The 17,251-nt window shown below is 37.5% G+C and overlaps 1 protein-coding gene across 5 annotated transcripts in view; it reads right to left on the reverse strand.

Annotated features, from left to right (window-relative positions):
- SFMBT1 (Scm like with four mbt domains 1) overlaps positions 1-17,251 on the reverse strand; it is a 182,305-nt gene that overhangs the window by 36,100 nt on the left and 128,954 nt on the right. For all 5 annotated transcript variants that reach the window (XM_043985613.1, XM_043985588.1, XM_043985604.1 and 2 more), the window contains 5 exons: positions 16,339-16,421; positions 15,305-15,431; positions 13,171-13,284; positions 6,404-6,446; positions 2,491-2,555 (listed from right to left, as the gene is read on the reverse strand). In XM_043985613.1, the coding sequence (XP_043841548.1) occupies positions 2,491-2,555; positions 6,404-6,446; positions 13,171-13,284; positions 15,305-15,431; positions 16,339-16,421 (432 nt within the window). The remainder of the gene's footprint in view (positions 1-2,490; positions 2,556-6,403; positions 6,447-13,170; positions 13,285-15,304; positions 15,432-16,338; positions 16,422-17,251) is intronic.

Here is a 17,251-nt window from a genome sequence, read left to right on the forward strand (position 1 = left end):
CTGAAGTTGGATTTCAACTCAGATCTTCGTGACTCTAGGAGAGACACTCTATCCATTGTAGTCCTTAGTTTAAGCCCGGGAGAGTGGCAGGGCTATGAAAATGTTCAGCTAGGCTTTTAGGGGTACAAAGTTCATTGGAAAAGTTGAGGTTCAATTAAGAAGAAAATAGATCAAAAGAGGATGAAGGAAGAACAGGGAATTATTCCTACCTGGGCTTCAATACCTTTGATACTAAATAAAATTATGGGATCAAATACTACAATACATATGTTATATAAAACACATGTTCATGGGATTTATAACAAATATTTGCCGGGTTCAGTAGAAAGTTGGTCCTAATACTAAAAACTATTTTTAAAACAAAAATACAGGTAATTTTCAACAGTAAAAGTAGAGTAATGCTACATGAGTTAATTTCTTTAACCAGCACAATTATTTGGATTTTATTTTATGCCTTTATTCAAATATATACTGTTGGTTATATTACATTCTAACCAGACTGTGTTTTAATTTAATTTTTTTTTTTTTGCAGGGCAATGGGGGTTAAGTGACTTGCCCAGGGTCACACAGCTAGTAAGTGTCAAGTGTCTGAGGCCAGATTTGAACTCAGGTACTCCTGAATCCAGGGCCTGTGCTTTATCCACTGCGCCATCTAGCTGCCCCCCAGACTGTGTTTTTAAAATTTCAGTGAATATCCTGTGACAAATAAGGTTTGGTTTTAATGGTTTAATTTTCTAACAAACAGACCCCATTATATTAGTCAAATCATCACAGATAAGTAAAACACTTAAGTGTCTCCAATGTGCCAGGCACTGTGCTATGTTAATTAGTATAGGTTCCCTGAATACATAAGAAATTCAAATATAGAGTGGAAACTTTCAGGAACTAGAGAATCTCAAAGACAGAATGCCCCTAAGAGGTCATGGAAGCCAGCTTACAGTTGAGCAAGAATCTCCTCTTCAACAAACCAAGTAAGTATATATCATCCTATGCTTTCTGTGGTTGTTCTGGTCTTTTGAGTCCATATTCAGTATCCTTTCCTGAGGCAGCTCATTCTTGTAGAAAGCAGAGGGGAGCTCATTAAGCCTAAGGTGGGCTCTCTGCAATGCCAATCCATTGTTCCTAGATAAGCCCCTAAGGTATAGGATGGCAATCTGGCCCATCCACCATATGACAGCCTTTCAAATATTGAAAGACTGTTATCTCATCTGCAACCCCTGACCCCTGTCCTGCTGGGGCTTCTCTTCTCAAGGTTAAACATCCTCAATTCTTCAAATCTTTGTTTTGGGGAAGGGGGGAGGAGTGGGGCAATGAGGGTTAAGTGACTTGCCCAGGGTCACACAGCTAGTAAGTGTCAAATGTCTGAGGTCCTCCTGAATCCAAGGCCAGTGCTTTATCCACTGTGCCACCTAGCTGCCCCCAAATCTTCTTATAGCAAGATTCAAGACCCTTCCCCATCCCAGTAGCCTGTCCCTCTAACTTATCAATATATGTCCTACATTTTGCCTGGAATTGAACATAACAGTCTAAATGTGTTCTGACCAGGGCAGAGTGTACAGCAGATTTATTATCACCTTCCTCATTCTGGACACTTTATACAACTTAGACTCGAATTCACATTCTTGGTTGCCATATTGCAGTGCTGATTTATACTCGTCATTGCTGTTACTTTTTAAAAAAAATTCTTGTTCTTGACTCTGGGCAAGTCACTTAACCCCAATTGCCTCACCAAAAAAATAAAATAAAATAAAGCTGCAAAAAAAAATTAAATTAAATTAAAAAATAAAATAAAATAAAGCTCCACCAAGCATCAGATGATTTAAAAGTAGCTTCATTTTTACAAAAAAAAAAAAAGATAAATAAATAAAAACTCTTGATTAACGTTCTTGGAATTTAACTTAGTTAGGAAACAATAGTGCACAAATTTCTCAATAATACTATTTTACCCTTGAGAAAAATTCTATCATAAGTTTTTTTTTAAATTCCCTCTAGTTAAGAGTATTGCCTTACCTTTTTTTGGGGGGGGGGGGCGGCTCAGGGCAATGAGGGTTAAGTGACTTGCCCAGGGTCACACAGCTAGTAAGTGTCAAGTGTCTGAGGCAGGATTTGAACTCAGGTTCTCCTGAATCCAGGGCCGGTGCTCTATCCACTGTGCCACCTAACTTCCCCCTGCCTTACCTTTTAAAAGGTCAAGTCATCTGCCCAAGATGACATGAAGAATATCAGTTAATACTATTGTGCTGAAACCCCGATCAGTCTAACAGGTATACTCTTATGGCCAATAACACATCACAAAATCTGCATCCTTGGTCTTGTACCAAGGATATGGGATAAGGAATTATAAAGAATGTATATACTAACCTAGGGATGATCATGAGAAGAGCTGCAGTACATTTATGGTTTGACTCCTTTAAGAAATCAATGAAACTAATTCTCATGTTCTTACAATGTTCTAGGGGTTGGAAAAGCAAAGGTTGCCCAAGGTCATACCTGAGTCAGGAGTAGTAGGCTCCTGGTTCTTCAGACTTTCATGGACCATCCTGGAAGGTACGATTCTGAGGTGAGAAAACAAAGAGAACAAATCAGCTTTCTATAGTTGTTGTTCTGGTCCTTTTTATTCTGAATGAAGAGTCTTCAAGATAAGGAAAAATCTATAACTCCATGCAGTTAACATTAATAAGTGAATGATGGTACTGCACCGCTAAATCTATAAAGGTAAAAATGCCTATGAATGATTTTTTTTTTAATGCATGGTTACAAAACTAGAAGAACAGGGCTTGGTAGTCTGATAAAAAAATCGGAATAAAGTCTTGTGATTAGTCTGCATTTTTAAAGTGATTTTCATTTTCAATGAAGGAGCAATATATAATCAGATTTCTTGGCTTTTAAAAAACAAAGAATATGTGAAGAAGCAAACCACAAAGGAACATGCATTTTTGCAATGGCTACATTGCTTAGAGACATTTAAATTTAGAAAAAAATTAATAAAGATAATAGTGTTATGAATACCACAGTAATTCTGCTGCCTAGGGCAAACCTGAATAATTTCTCTTTTCAGAACACATTCTCACTATAGATTTGGTTTAACCATGACAACCAAATCAAGAAGATCAATGTTCTCATCAGTATTCAATTTATCTACAGAGCAATATGCCATAATAATAATAATGATAATGAAAGCTAGAATTTATATAGTGCTTTAACGTTTGCAATATGTTTTACCAATATCATCTTGTTTTATCCTCATAACAACTCTGGGAGGTAGATTTTATTATCACCTTCGTTTTATGGATAAAGAAACTAGGACAGATGGTTAAGTGACTTATCCAACCTGGAGCCAGGAATATGTGAATTTAAATCTGTCCTCAGACACTTATTAGCTGTGTGACCCTAAACAAGTCACTTAACATCTGTTTGCCTCAGGTTCCTCAAGTGTAAAAAGGAGATAATAGCAGTAGCACCTGCCTCCCAAGGTTGTTGTGAGGATAAAATGAGATATTTGCAAAGTGCTAATATAGCATTTAGTACAGTGCCTACTATACAGTAAACACTATATAAATGTTAGGGGTTTCTTCCCCCTGGAGAAGAATGAGTACTACTTCTTTGAATACCTAACCCCTTGTCTAATCACCCATCTTGCCTTGCCAAACCCTAACCTTGAATTATTCCCACCATCTGCCTCCACTGTTCCTATGTATTTATGTTACATGACCGTAGCTGGGTCTTCCCTGCAGCAAGGCAATCCTTGCATATTTCCCTAATGGATTCCCTATCCTACTTACCAGGGCAGCTGTACCAAACCTTTTTAGACTTCCTTGACTCTTCCACAGCACATTCTCCCCTTGCCCTTTCAGCTAAGGGCCTGCCATTACTTCACCAAAAAATTCAGGCTATTTGCTAAGAGATTACACCTAGTATTACCCCCACTCTCTCTTTAATCTTCAGTCTCTTCCTATCTACTGGCTTCTTCCGGGATACCTACAAACCCATTCTTTGTGTTTGTTTGTTTGTTTATTTATTTATTTTGGTGGGGGTAATGAGGGGTAAGTGACTTGCCCAGAGTCACACTGCTAGTAAGTGTTAAGTGTCTGAGGCCGGATTTGAACTCAGGTCTTCCTGAATCCAGGGTCAGTGCTTTAATCCACTGTACAACTTAGCTGCCCATGACTTATTTTTTGTACTCCCCCCTCCCCAACCCATTCTTTTTTCTTTTTTCTTTTTTAAATAAAAGTATTTTATTATTTTCCAGTTACATGTAAGGATCGTTTTCAACATTTGTTTTCATAGGATTTTTAGTTCCAAATTTTTCTCCCACCCTCCCTTCCCTCCCTCGTCCCCAAGACAGAAAGCCATCTGATATAGGTTATATATGTATAATCACATTAAACATATTTCTGCATTAGTCATACTGTGAAAGAAGAATCAGCGCACAAGGGAAAAACCTCAAAAAAGAATGAAAAAAAACCCAGCCTAAAAGTAGAAACAACATTCATAATCCACACTTCTTTTTTCTGCATGTTGAGAATATTTTCTATCATGAGTTCTTTGAAATTGTTTTGGATCATTGCACTGCTGCGAAAAGCCAAGTTTATCACAGTTGTTCGTCACACAATGTTGCTGTTACAGTGTACAATGCAAACCCACTCTTAAACAAACAAACAAAAAAATGTACTTGAGGGGCAGCTAGGTGGCGAAGTGGATGGAGCACCTGCCCTGGATTCAGGAGGACCTGAGTTCAAATTCAGCCTCAGACACTTAACACTTACTAGCTGTGTGACCCTGGGCAAGTCACTTAACCGCAATTGCCTCACTTAAAAAAAAAAATGTACTTGATCCAACTATCCCTGATAGTGGTTCTTCTACATATCTCCTCTACTTCTTAGCAAAACTCTTTGCAAAACAATCTACACTCTGCTTCCACTTCCTCTCCTCACTTGATTCTAAACCCTCTGCATTCTAGCTTACAACCTCATCATTCAACTAAAACTGCCCTCTCCACAATTATCTCTTAATTGCCCAATCTAAGAGCCTTTCTTTTCTTAGTCTTCATCTTTCTTGACCTCTATACAACCTGAAACTGTTAACGTACATCTTCTTCTAGATACACTCTCCTGTGAATTTTTGTGACACTGTTCTTACTTGGTTCTCTTCCCATCTGACCATTTCTTCTCAGTTTTGCTTGTTGGATGTCCATCCAGTTTATACCCAATAACAGTGGGTGTCCACCAAATCTTCTCTGCCTACTTCTAGGTTCCTTGAACACTGACGCTCCATCTTCCTTCTCCATGCTTTTTCACTGGCTACCCAACAAAATGAGAATTCTTTCCTTCCTTACCTTCACACCTCCTGGTTTCCTTGGCTTCCTCCTTTATGACTCAGTCTACTACCACCCCTTTCAGGATCCCTTTTCCAGTCCTTCCTGCCTTCCTTGCCTTATCTTTGAGGTTATTTTCCATTTACACTCTCTTATGTTTTATATATACCTAGGGATTTGAATGTTCACATTCCCATTAGAATGTGAGCTCTCTGAGGACAAGGCATATTTTTTATAATCTTTCTTTGTATACCCAGCAGTTACAGACTGGGGGCACACAAAGTGTTCAATAAATTTTTCCTCACTGACTACATCTCTTCCAGATAAGAACAGATTTGGCTCTCTGCTTTGTCATTTCTGCTAGACAGGCACAAAACACTTTCATCTTTAGGAGTGACTTAGGGGGTGGTCTTTTCTCTAGTATTACCCAATCCTCTCTAGTAAATTATTTTCTTTAGTAATTGTCCCCTTTTCTTTGGAGATTTTATCATCAACACCTTGTTAAAACAATTAGCTCACTTTTTAGCTAAAAGGCAATATAATGATGGCCCATTAGGTGCACATGGTTCCTTCTGTTATTAATGGATTTTATATTGGATAAAAGATTAGTAGTGTAATTATAATAGCTCTGAGCCCTCAGTCAGGAAGATATCTAATATTCAAGTAAAAGTTTAGCTCTATAGCCAAATTAAAGCATATGTGTTTATCTCTGGGTAACTGTTGGTCGCTTTATGTTTGAGACCTTGAACCTCTTTCATTCTGTCAAACATACCCTGAATGGTATTTCCCATTCTTTACTAGAAAAGCTAGCATGCCACCCCTTCCCACCTCCATTTTTCTAGATATGTTAAAGCTCTAATTCAAATATTGGAATTCATGAAGTATTCAAGGAACATGTTGCATTTTTGCTTTCCACTTCCCTTTCTAAGAAAGAATGTACTTTCTAGATAAGAAGATAATCTTATGCTGAAATAAAGTTTTGTATTTGAGAAAATAAAATACAGAAGGTATATTTCTTCTTATTGAGTTCTTTTTCTATAAAATTAAAGTCTAAATGGCAATTACCAGGAATACTATGGTGTTACTTACTGTTTTTCTGGTTGAACTACTGCAACTTTCTTCTGTTTATTCACTATAGGGAAAAAAAAAGCATGTTTGTATCAAACATGTTAAAAACATCATGTAAGCCAAATTTCCTTTTATCCAACTTTGCAATGTAGGAAACTAATTAATGAATAAAACAAAATGAGGTTTACATAACTAAATATTAAACTTGTACATTTTCCAAGTCTTTAGACATGGAAGGAAGATAAAAAGCCTTACACTGTAACTCAATTATCTGCTATAAGTTCTTGGAGTTTACCAAAGTAAAAGTGGAAAGGCATTCAGAGGCATTATGTAGATGATTTTTTTTAAAAAGGAAAAAAGGATAAAACTGCATTTTAATCTGATATTAAAATGAGCCAATTCTACTTCCAAGCAATGTGTCTGAAATGGAAACTATAAGCACTCCCTGTCCTTCCTGACCATTGAACTGGCAGTACATGAATAGCAGTAGCTTGAAAAGCAACTTAAGAAGTTACTGAAAGATGACAGGTATTTTGCAACATATACAGAGAAGGAACTTCACACCAAGAAGAGTTAATCAAGTCTGCAGCAGAAAGCAGTAGCAACTGCTAAAATAAATTATACAGATATCATTGTGACTATCACAGTTGATACAGTGAAAAGAACACTAAAATAGGAGTCAGAAAACCTGAGTCTGAATCTTAGTTCTATCAAGTAATCTTTGTAGAATTAAATAAATTAATCTTTTTGAGCCTCAGCAGACCCTAAGACCTAGTTGAACAATCAGCTCAGAAGAGACACTGCACAAGAACTCCATGAGGAAAGAAAGGATATCAAAGTCCTACAATAATACTCGAGGCATAAATTACCTGGGCTACATGTTCCCTCACATATGCCTCACTATCACTATTCTAAATTTATGCCAACTCTTCCTGTGGTCACTGTACTTGTGGAAGAGTATGGCCCAGGTTTCTAAGGAAATTGTTTTGTAACTATTGTTCTTACTATGTTACTTTAATAAATGCCTCTGTTTTGAGTTAATTGGAAGGAAGTCCACTGATGGGAGTGTTTTAGAAGTGCAGTTTCACAAAGTACCCCAGAAGTGTCCACCTCCTGAGCACCCAACCCCGCAAATGCTGACTCATGAAGTGAGTGTCCCAAGAGGGAGGGATATTGCACTGAAAGGGAACTTTCATACTGGTAGGAGAACCAAGAAACAGTGAAACCACGAAAGTCAAGATAGGCAAGTATGAGTATCTAGAGAAGAATTTGGTTATCACTGTCAAAAGCTAGAGAGACGACATCAAGGAGAATGAGAGCTGAGCCAAAGTTCTTGGAAAAGATCTCTCTCCTTTTGGATACTTATGCCACTTAGAAGTACACTGGAATAGTCCAGGAAAGAGTCAATGAAGATCTTACCTTGGTTAGGGGCTGTGTGAGTAGATAGAATAGGTCAGGGGGGGAAAAAAAGATGTTATGGAAGTAGAAACACTAAGATTTAGCAACTGATTGGATATGTAGAATTAAGTGTCCAAGAAAACAATGAGTCTGTTAACCTGGAAAACTAGAAATAATAATGATAGCTAGCATTTATATGGCACTCTATGGTCTGTAATGCACTTTACAAATATTACTTTATTTAATTTACTTTATTTATCCTCCAAAGCAAATAATATTATTATTTTCCCCATTTTGCAGATGAGGAAACTAAAGCTAAGAGGTTAAGTAGCTTGCCTAGGGCCTCATAACAGGTCTAAATCAGGATTTGAACTCGGGTCTTTTTTACTTCAAATTCAGCATTCTATCCACTAAACAAAGAAAAATGGTGGAACTTTTTTTGGGGGAGGGGTGGGGCAATGGGGGTTAAGTGACTTGCCCAGGGTCACACAGCTAGTAAGTGTCAAGTGTCTGAGGCTGGCTTTGAACTCAGGTCCTCCTGAATCCAGGACCAGTGCTCTATCCACTGTGCCACCTAGCTGCCCCAATGGTGGAACTTTTGATAGATATAGGGAAGTCTGGTAAAGGGTAGAGCCTGAAAGGAAAGATGAATTGTTTTGGACATGTTGTTAAGTCTGAGATACCTTCAGGACAACCAGTAAGAAATGTCTAATGGGCAGCTGGTGATGACCTCAGGACAGGGATTAGGGTTGAATATATAAATCTGTAAATAATCTTCAGTGCAATGATGGAAACTGATGATATCACCAAGAAAAAGTATAGAGAAGGCAGAAAAAGAAGGTCCCAAAGAACAGTTTGGCACACACTGACAAGGGGCATGATATAAATAGTATACCAACAAAGGAGTTATCCAATAGAAAGGAAAATTAGGAGAAAGTAATTTTCACAAAAACTTAAGAGAAGAAAGAGAATCTCAGGGGTGAGAGTGTGCCCGTGATATCAACTGCAGCAGAGATGTTAAAAAGGATGAAAATTCAGAAAAGACCATCAAACCTGGCAATTAAATTTTAGTTGAATTATGAAGTAAGATACCAGATTTCAAAGGATAGAGCAAATAGAGTAAAAATATCAACACTTTCCAAACTAACTTATAGATTTAACATAATACCAACTGAAATATCAACATATTGGCATTTAATAATTGTTTGTTGAAATAAAAAAACAAACAAAAAAGAAATTTCAACTTATTATATGATGTAAAGGACTCCACAAAGTCCTACTTGGATGTCTAATTGTGGTGTGGAAGTGACCTAATATCCTCAAAGATTACGGTAGTGAAATATAAGCTACCACAGGTTCTACACCATGCTAGAAAAACTTTTAGTATGCTCCTAGTAAAAGATCGTGTTTGTTTTCCAAGAACATACCCAGTTAACCAAAGAGAAGGTTGGCCACCTGGAAATGAATTTTTATGGGCCGTGGTAACCCATTAAAAAGAGAAAAGTAAAAAATGGACTTTATCCTACATGACCCCCTATTTCTTCTGCAGTGATAGTAGCAGAATGGCAGAAAAGGGGGCAAGAGAGTGCTAAAAATCATTCAGTTAAAAAAATTATGAATCAACTAATCTTTATTGAGCACATGCTAGGTGTAAGGAAGGTCCTGTGGGAGATATTTGGCAGAAGGAGTACAAAAAGATATACAGGACAGAGTCCTTAGTCTTAAGGAGTTTACATTGTTTACAGACAGACAAGTAGGTCTTTATTTAAAGGAAGCTGAGATCATGGGGAGGGAGAAGGTGGTCCAGAAAGGCTTCTGGGAGAAGGATGGCTTCAATCTAGGGGAAGAGGGGAATAAATGGAGCAAAAGCATTAAGGATGGAATCTATAAAGTATGTTTTGGGGAGAATGAGTCAACAGGTTTGGCTGGAGGAGAGACTTCTTCATGGAAAGGAGTAGTAGAAAATAGCACTTAAAAGGTGGGCTGGTTCAGATTGTAAAAGTCTTGAACTCAATCAAGCCTGAAGAATGTGGACTTTGCTCTATAGTCATGAGGAACTGGAAGTTTTACAGATCTGAGGTGAGGAATGAGGTGAAGAGAAAAGCTATTGGTTCCTAACACTGTGGAGATGAGGGAATGGGACACCTCGTATCACCATGGAGATAGATTTTTTCTTCCTTGAGTGAATCACATAGCTTTCAGATCATGGATAAACTTTAATCAACGATTGGTGGGCAAAATGACCAACAAGTGGTTTAAATTCAGCTCTAAAGGAGCTGAATAATATCAATCTTGATATTCTTTCTATAAATGAAATGAGAAGGAAAAAGGAAGTTGTAGCTAAACAAAAGGATGGCTCGCAGGTACTCCCTGGAAGTATTCCTGTGAGATCCAACTTGTCTCCCTACTGTAGGACCTCTAGTTCTGGTTTTGATGTCTAAACCATTTGGGCATTTGTGTATGGATATTTGAGGCCATGCATTTTAACACTGACTTTTCCTGAATTGTTGTCTTATTTCTTTGTAGCTATTCAACTTGGGCCAGGATGATGATGGTGATGACAATAACAATAATGATGATGACTGCTAACATTTATATAGCACTTACTATGTGCCAGGTACTGTGCTAACACTAACTACAATTGTTATTTGATCCTCACAACAACTGGAGGCGGTAGGTACCATTATTATCCCTGTTTTACAAATGAGGAAACTGAGGCAAACACAGGTTAAGTATCTTGCCCAAGGCCACACAACTACTACATGTGAGGCCAGACTTGAACTCAGGTCTTCCTAACTCCAGGCCCAGCACTGTATCCACTGAGCCACCGAGTTCTCTCATTTGTATAGTTTTCTTCTTCCTTCATGCTTTTTTTAGTTGCTCCACACTATTACAAACAGTTTAGTGACTCCACAATGTTACAAACATTCAGAGAACCATGACAATACTCACAAAACATCACAAAACTTAGATATTCTGACCCAGATACTTCACTGTGAACTATTCCCAAAATAGAAATTTTTTTAGAAGTACTATTCCATTTTTTCGTAATGCTTAGTACAATGTCTGGTACATACCAATGACTTAATATGTAAGTCCTGATTGGTTGACTACTATGTACAAAAATATTCATAACTGGGGGCAGCTAGGTGAAGCAGTGGATAAAGCACCAGCCCTGGATTCAGGAGGACCTGAGTTCAAATCCGGCCTCAAACACTTGACACTCACTAGCTGTGTGACCCTGGGCAAGTCACTTAACCCTCATTGCCCCAACCACCAAAAAAAAAAAAATCATAACTGAGCTATTACTTTTGCTTCATTGTTGTTTGTTTCAGACCTGTAACTTCATTGGTGTAGGGAGGTTTCAGTGAGGAAATTCTCACTACGAATGTAGATCAGCAATTTCTTTAACCTTATAGTCTTCTTTCTTTCTTTTTTTTTTTTTTTGGTGAGGCAATTGGGGTTAAGTGATTTGCCCAGGGTCACACAGCTAGTAAGTGTTAAGTGTCTGAGGCCGGATTTGAACTCAGGTACTCCTGACTCCAGGGCCGGTGCTCTATCTACTGTGCCACCTAGCTGCCCCTAACCTTATAGTCTTAAAGAGTTGCCTAGCACACTGAGAGATTAAGTGACTCATCCAGCCAAGGATATTTCAAAAGTGACATCTGAACCCAGGTCTTCTTGACTCCAAGGCCAGCCCTCTTTCCATCTCTTTTCTATTCCTCTATGTCCAACCACTAAAAATTGGCCAATAAATGGTAGATGACAGATGTAATGAAAAGAGAGCTAGACCTAGAGTTGTAGAGCCTGGGATCCAGCCCTGCTTCTGCTGCTTAATTCCACTTGAGGAAAGTCACTTAACCTCTCTGGGATTCAGAGTGAACTACATATGATTTCCAAGATCTCTTCCATTACCAAACCTAAGAGCCTATGAAATTATAGTTCATTAATGTAATGAAATAGTATGGAACCATGAAAAATAAGTGGAAAACAGATATGGCAACATGATACAAAACAAAGTTAACAAAATCAGAAAAAAATACACACATACATAAACACACAACAGCAAAAAAGAAAAAAGGAAGGAAAATAGGGGCAAAAGTAGCAAAACTTTGAGAGAGCCTTAAAAGGGATACAAACAAAAGCATTTTGTTTGCTGTGTTGTTTTGTTTGGTTCTGTATGGTTTAAAGGTTAATATTGTCAGATTTGCCCCATTCTGTATGTTTGTTAGTTGTTAAGTATGTAATAAAGATGATTATCTTTTTAAAAGGGAAAAAATGTTGGAATATACAAGATTATTTTCACAGGAACTTGGCTCCAGTGTTATGCCATGACAATAGGAATTCTGATTAATAGAAGAACTTGCTATATAATCTTAATTTCAAAAACAATTACGCAAAACCAAGTATAATCTATATTGTCCTCATATTACCATTGGATTAAGTTAATATTTTGTCACTTTTCTTTGAAGAACTTAAAAGTACAATATCTATCAATGTAAGTTTAATGGGGGGATGGCTACCAACAGCTATTAGGGTACATGAAAGGCTTCATAAATCCAGAGGTAGAGTAAAAAAACCCAAACTCCTCTCCTCCCCCCAGATGTAATTGTGATACACAGGAGAAGGAACAAAAATCCTGGGAATAGTATCTTTTGGGCAATTAAAATGAGGTATCTATGGCTACCAGGGAACATAAGAGAATATCAGATATGTCATCACAGACAAGTAGCATATGTATTTGCAATACTTAATATCTTGACTTTCCAGTTTTATCCCACAGGTTCACTGAAATTATACTTCATTTCTGGGCCTTAAAGACTAGTTGAGTACATTAAGACTAAAAGAAAAGCTTTGATAGTAGACAATAAATAGAAATTCTGCTACTTAAAAAATTTCATTAGTGAATAAATTACATAACTTTGATTGGAGGATTTAGAGCTAAGAGTCTTTAGAAACATCTCACTAGCTCCTTCATCTTACAGATGAGAAAATTCAGATAAAGAAGTTAAGAATCTTACCCTAGTAGTAAGTAGAAGAACCTCAGGAGAGATATCTATTGTACTATGCTGACTAACACAAAAGCTTCCTTTTTTTCCTTGTAAATTTCACTACTGTATAGTAATGATACATTCCTAATGTTCCAGCTGGAACAATAACATAGTTCATGATTCACATTAAGCTAATTTAGGTTTTATATTTACCATTGTCATTGCAATCTTTTATGACCTAATAACTGAATACAAGGTGGGACAAGTTTATGAGATGAGGATTCTAGAGCCTATGTACCAGATATGTCAGAAATTCTAACATATGATATTCTAATAAGACTCATTATAATTAGCAGCATTTTCTAACATGCAGCCCATAGCCCTCAAACCCAGTCATACCTACTGCTCGACGAGGAGATTGGAGCTGGTATCCATTGGTTTCACACCAACTTACAGGGAAGATATTCATGGATTCCACACTTACAATGCATTCAGGTACTGGCTTTTTAGAGCCTAATAAAATTTTTTAAAAGTTAATCTGTTAGTCTACTTCTCAATTCTATTTCATAGTACTATTCTAAATTAATGATGACATCAACAAAATAGAGTTCATTGAGGGCAGAATGTGTCAGTTATATCTTTATATCATGGTTACTAGAACAAAGTAAGAATTTAATAAATGCTCATAGGATCAAATATTTTGTTTAATAGATTACTTCAAAACAAAATTACTCAATTTCCAAATCCATTATGGAACGTTAAGAATAAAGCATGCACAGAGTACCTGAGCATTCTACTCTAAGAATCCAGTGTGGACCAAAAGTGATCCTTGGCCACAGGTGAGAAAATGTGCAGAAAATTTATATAAGAACAATTAGGTTAACAGCTAACATTTACATAACGCTTTTTTTTGGGGGGTGGTGGTGAGGCAATTGGGGTTAAGTGACTTGCCCAGGGTCACACAGCTAGTGTCAAGTGTCTGAGGCCAGATTTGAACTCAGGTACTCCTGACTCCAGGGCCGGTGCTCTATCCACTGCGCCACCTAGCTGCCCCTCAATTCATTATTAATTATATTAAAGTAGTATATAATGCAAATCATTTAAACAGTATTAAATATTTAAAGAGAAATCCTAGACAGTTCTAACATTTACCCAGAACGCTACTAAGAAAATAGAGAGTAGCAACCCATTTCCAAAGCCTAATTCCCACCTTGTCTCTGCCCCGTGGGTTCCCTCACCTATTTCAAGTCTCAGTTAAAGTCCCACCTTCCACAAAAAGCTTTTCCCAATCCTCCTTCACTTCTCCCCACCCCTCTGAGATGATTTCCAGCTTATCCTGTCTATATCCTGCTGCTCCATAGTTCTCTGCATGCTGTCTTCCCCAGCAGACTGTGAGCTCCTTGAAGGCAGGGGCCATCTTTTTTCTTTCTTTGTAAACCCTAGCACTTAGGATAGTGCCTGGCATAGAGCAGGCTCTGCATAAACACTTGCAGTCTTAATGACTTGGCAGCAAAACAGAAAAGATGAATGTGACCAAAAACAAAACAAAACCCTATAATCTTTATTCCTAGCATAGTATTTTTCACCTATGAAGCTTTCTTGGCTGTGAACACTTCTAGCACTAAAAGATACTAAATAGATAAATATACCCTATCTCCTTTCCATCACTTTTCATTGCAAAAGCGACAAAAACTTACTTGTTAGAACAAACTAAAATCTTATATCTAGAATAAACATAGGTTCCAATAGTAATTCTTATGTAATCTTTTCACCCCCCAAAAACTATTATCTGATATGCAGAACTGCCCTTTCAAAGTATAGGGAATTTTTTATTGAAACACAGTATAGTTCCCAAACATTCAGAAGACAAAAAACTGGCAATTAAAAGTTCTGCTTTAGAGTCTCAGTTTCACAATTAGCTATTATGTGAGTCTGAACAAGCCCCTTTATCCTCTTATTGATTTGATTTGCCTAGTACACAAAGATGAACTAGCTACTGTGTAATTTAAGATTCTAAATGTGGATTCTAATCTGTTCCCCCAGTTTGGGGGGAAACTGACTAAAATCGCTGATAAAACGAGTTTAGGGTTTTAAGGGTTTATTGAAAAACAGAAAGAAAAAAATTGAGAACAGAATTCCAACAGCCTGGCATTCCTATCTTTCCTCAAATTTCCTGTGAAGTCCTCTGCCGCCCCCACCACCATCAAGTCAGGAACCCACAAGAGCGAGAGCTCTCTGTGCAGGCCCTCTTTCCTCCTTCCTGTCTCCTCCCAGAAAATAGGAGGCTCCTTAAGTTGATTGGCTGGTAGCCTTGATAGACGGCACCCATGAGCAAACGTCACTTCCTGACGCCAAGGAAAAGCCACATGGCCTTGCCCTCTGAGGCATTTTCCTCACGGCGGAGCTTTCCCACAGCAAGTCTCCAGTAGGTGGCATCATTCCAATCATTACACTACATTAAAAAAATAACTATCAAGGAAAAAAGAGAACTTGTTCACAGCAAAATTTAAGAGCTCTCTGGTATGGTACCTACCCTCTAACTGGAGCCACAGATATGAACCTTTCACTGCAGTAACAGTGGCAACACATACTTCTTCAGGGTCAGTAGGATTCACTGCCTCAAGCTTCATGTTCTCCTTAAAGCCATGGTCTGAAATTGGCTAAAAGAGAATATGAATCAAAATTCCATTGCAGTGAGATAAAATGCACTTAGGAAGAAGGACATTTTCTTAGGAAGAAGGACATTTTCTCCTTATCACCAGATTGCTAAGAATATACAATATTTTAATTAAAAATAAGGTAATGTCATCTTCCCCATTAAATTGGGAGCTCTCTAAGGGCAGGGACTGTTTTATTTGCCTTTTTTCGAATCTTCAGTGCTTAACAGTGCCTAGCACAAAGTGGGCACTGCTTATTGACTGATGAAAAATAAATAATTAAGGCAAGAGAAAAGTGCCTGTCTTTTTTTGTTCCTGTCTTACTGTAAATTTTATCTTCTTTACTTCTATCAATACTTTATTTGTTGGGGGTTTTTTGGTGTTGTTTTTTTTTGTAAGGGGGGCGGGGGGGCAATGAGGGTTAAGTGACTTGCCCAGGGTCACACAGCTGGTAAGTGTCAAGTGTCTGAGGCCGGATTTGAACTCAGGTCCTCCTGAATCCAGGGCCAGTGCTCTATCTACTGTGCCACCTAGCTGCCCTCTCTATCAATACTTTAAAAGTCATTCAGGAACCCAATTGCATTGTTTTAGTGTGTATATACTCATGAAAAGATGCTTGAAGTACATTTTACATGGCAGTTTTCTCCTATTTAGCTTCATCAGTTTTCCAAGTTGAACTTAAATTTCTCCCCAAAATCAATGAGACCTCAATGTGTGATGTTAGAAAAAAAGGTGATCAGATAAAAATAAATCATTTAAACTCAACAGCAAATGCATTTTTCTCTAACTGCTGAAATGTGTAGCCTGGTCAGAGTCCAAGCAGAGACAATTCATTTTGCATTAACTTTAACAGGAAATGGGATGAAAATTGATATAAGAACAGTGACTCTACAGAGAGAAAAATGTTTACCAAAGGAAAGCAACTTTGTGGAGCAGCTTCAGCACCACACTGTTTGAGGTAGTCTGCCCAATCAAAATCCTGATTCGGGTAGCCTGAAAAATAACAACATGTATACATAAACATTTATCTATTTAAACATATGTAAGTGTTTTAGCATCTCTCGAACTATAGTGAGTCTTCTTTAACAAAACTGTCAGCTTTCATTCTTCAGAAACCTTACACACACACACACACATTCCCCTCTACTTCTAGTTCAATTTACTGATTAAAAAGTACTCTAGGTTATGAATGACTATTGAGATACATACTTCACAGTTTCAAACTTCAGTTCACACTGTGTAGGTATACAGCAATGTATACATACATCTCTATGCATGTTTACATGTTTCTACAGAATTTTGAATTAGAAATATAAGTAATTCTATATATTTGAAGATTTTTATTTTATTTTAGATAAAAATACATTAACTTAAATTTAAAATGTTATTAAGAGACCTGAATTTGAATCCTGGCTCTGACACTTACTTACTATTTAAGTATAGACAAGTCATATAACCTTTCAAAGCCTTGGCTTACTCATTTGTAAAATGAGGATAATAACCCCAATACTAAAGACCTCACAGGACAGCTTTGAAGAAGGTGCTTTTTAAGTTTTAAGGCTCCAGCAGCAATTTTTGTGGAGACAAAGAGCTGGAGACAAGGTAGTGGCCCCTAGGCCAGGCGAGAGTCAAATACTCTGTGGTACAAGAATGTCAGAGAACATGACTGCACTGTGAGAAACCACAGAGATGAAGAGTTCAGAGAGGCATGGGAAGGAAGACTGAACAGGAGAACTAAGACAACAACATATACAATGGCTTCTAACTATGTAAATGGAGAGTACAAAAAAACAAAACTGAATATCGTGCAATTATAATGACTA

This window comes from Dromiciops gliroides, chromosome 1 (genome assembly GCF_019393635.1).
Source record: "Dromiciops gliroides isolate mDroGli1 chromosome 1, mDroGli1.pri, whole genome shotgun sequence".
NCBI lineage: Eukaryota > Metazoa > Chordata > Mammalia > Microbiotheria > Microbiotheriidae > Dromiciops > Dromiciops gliroides.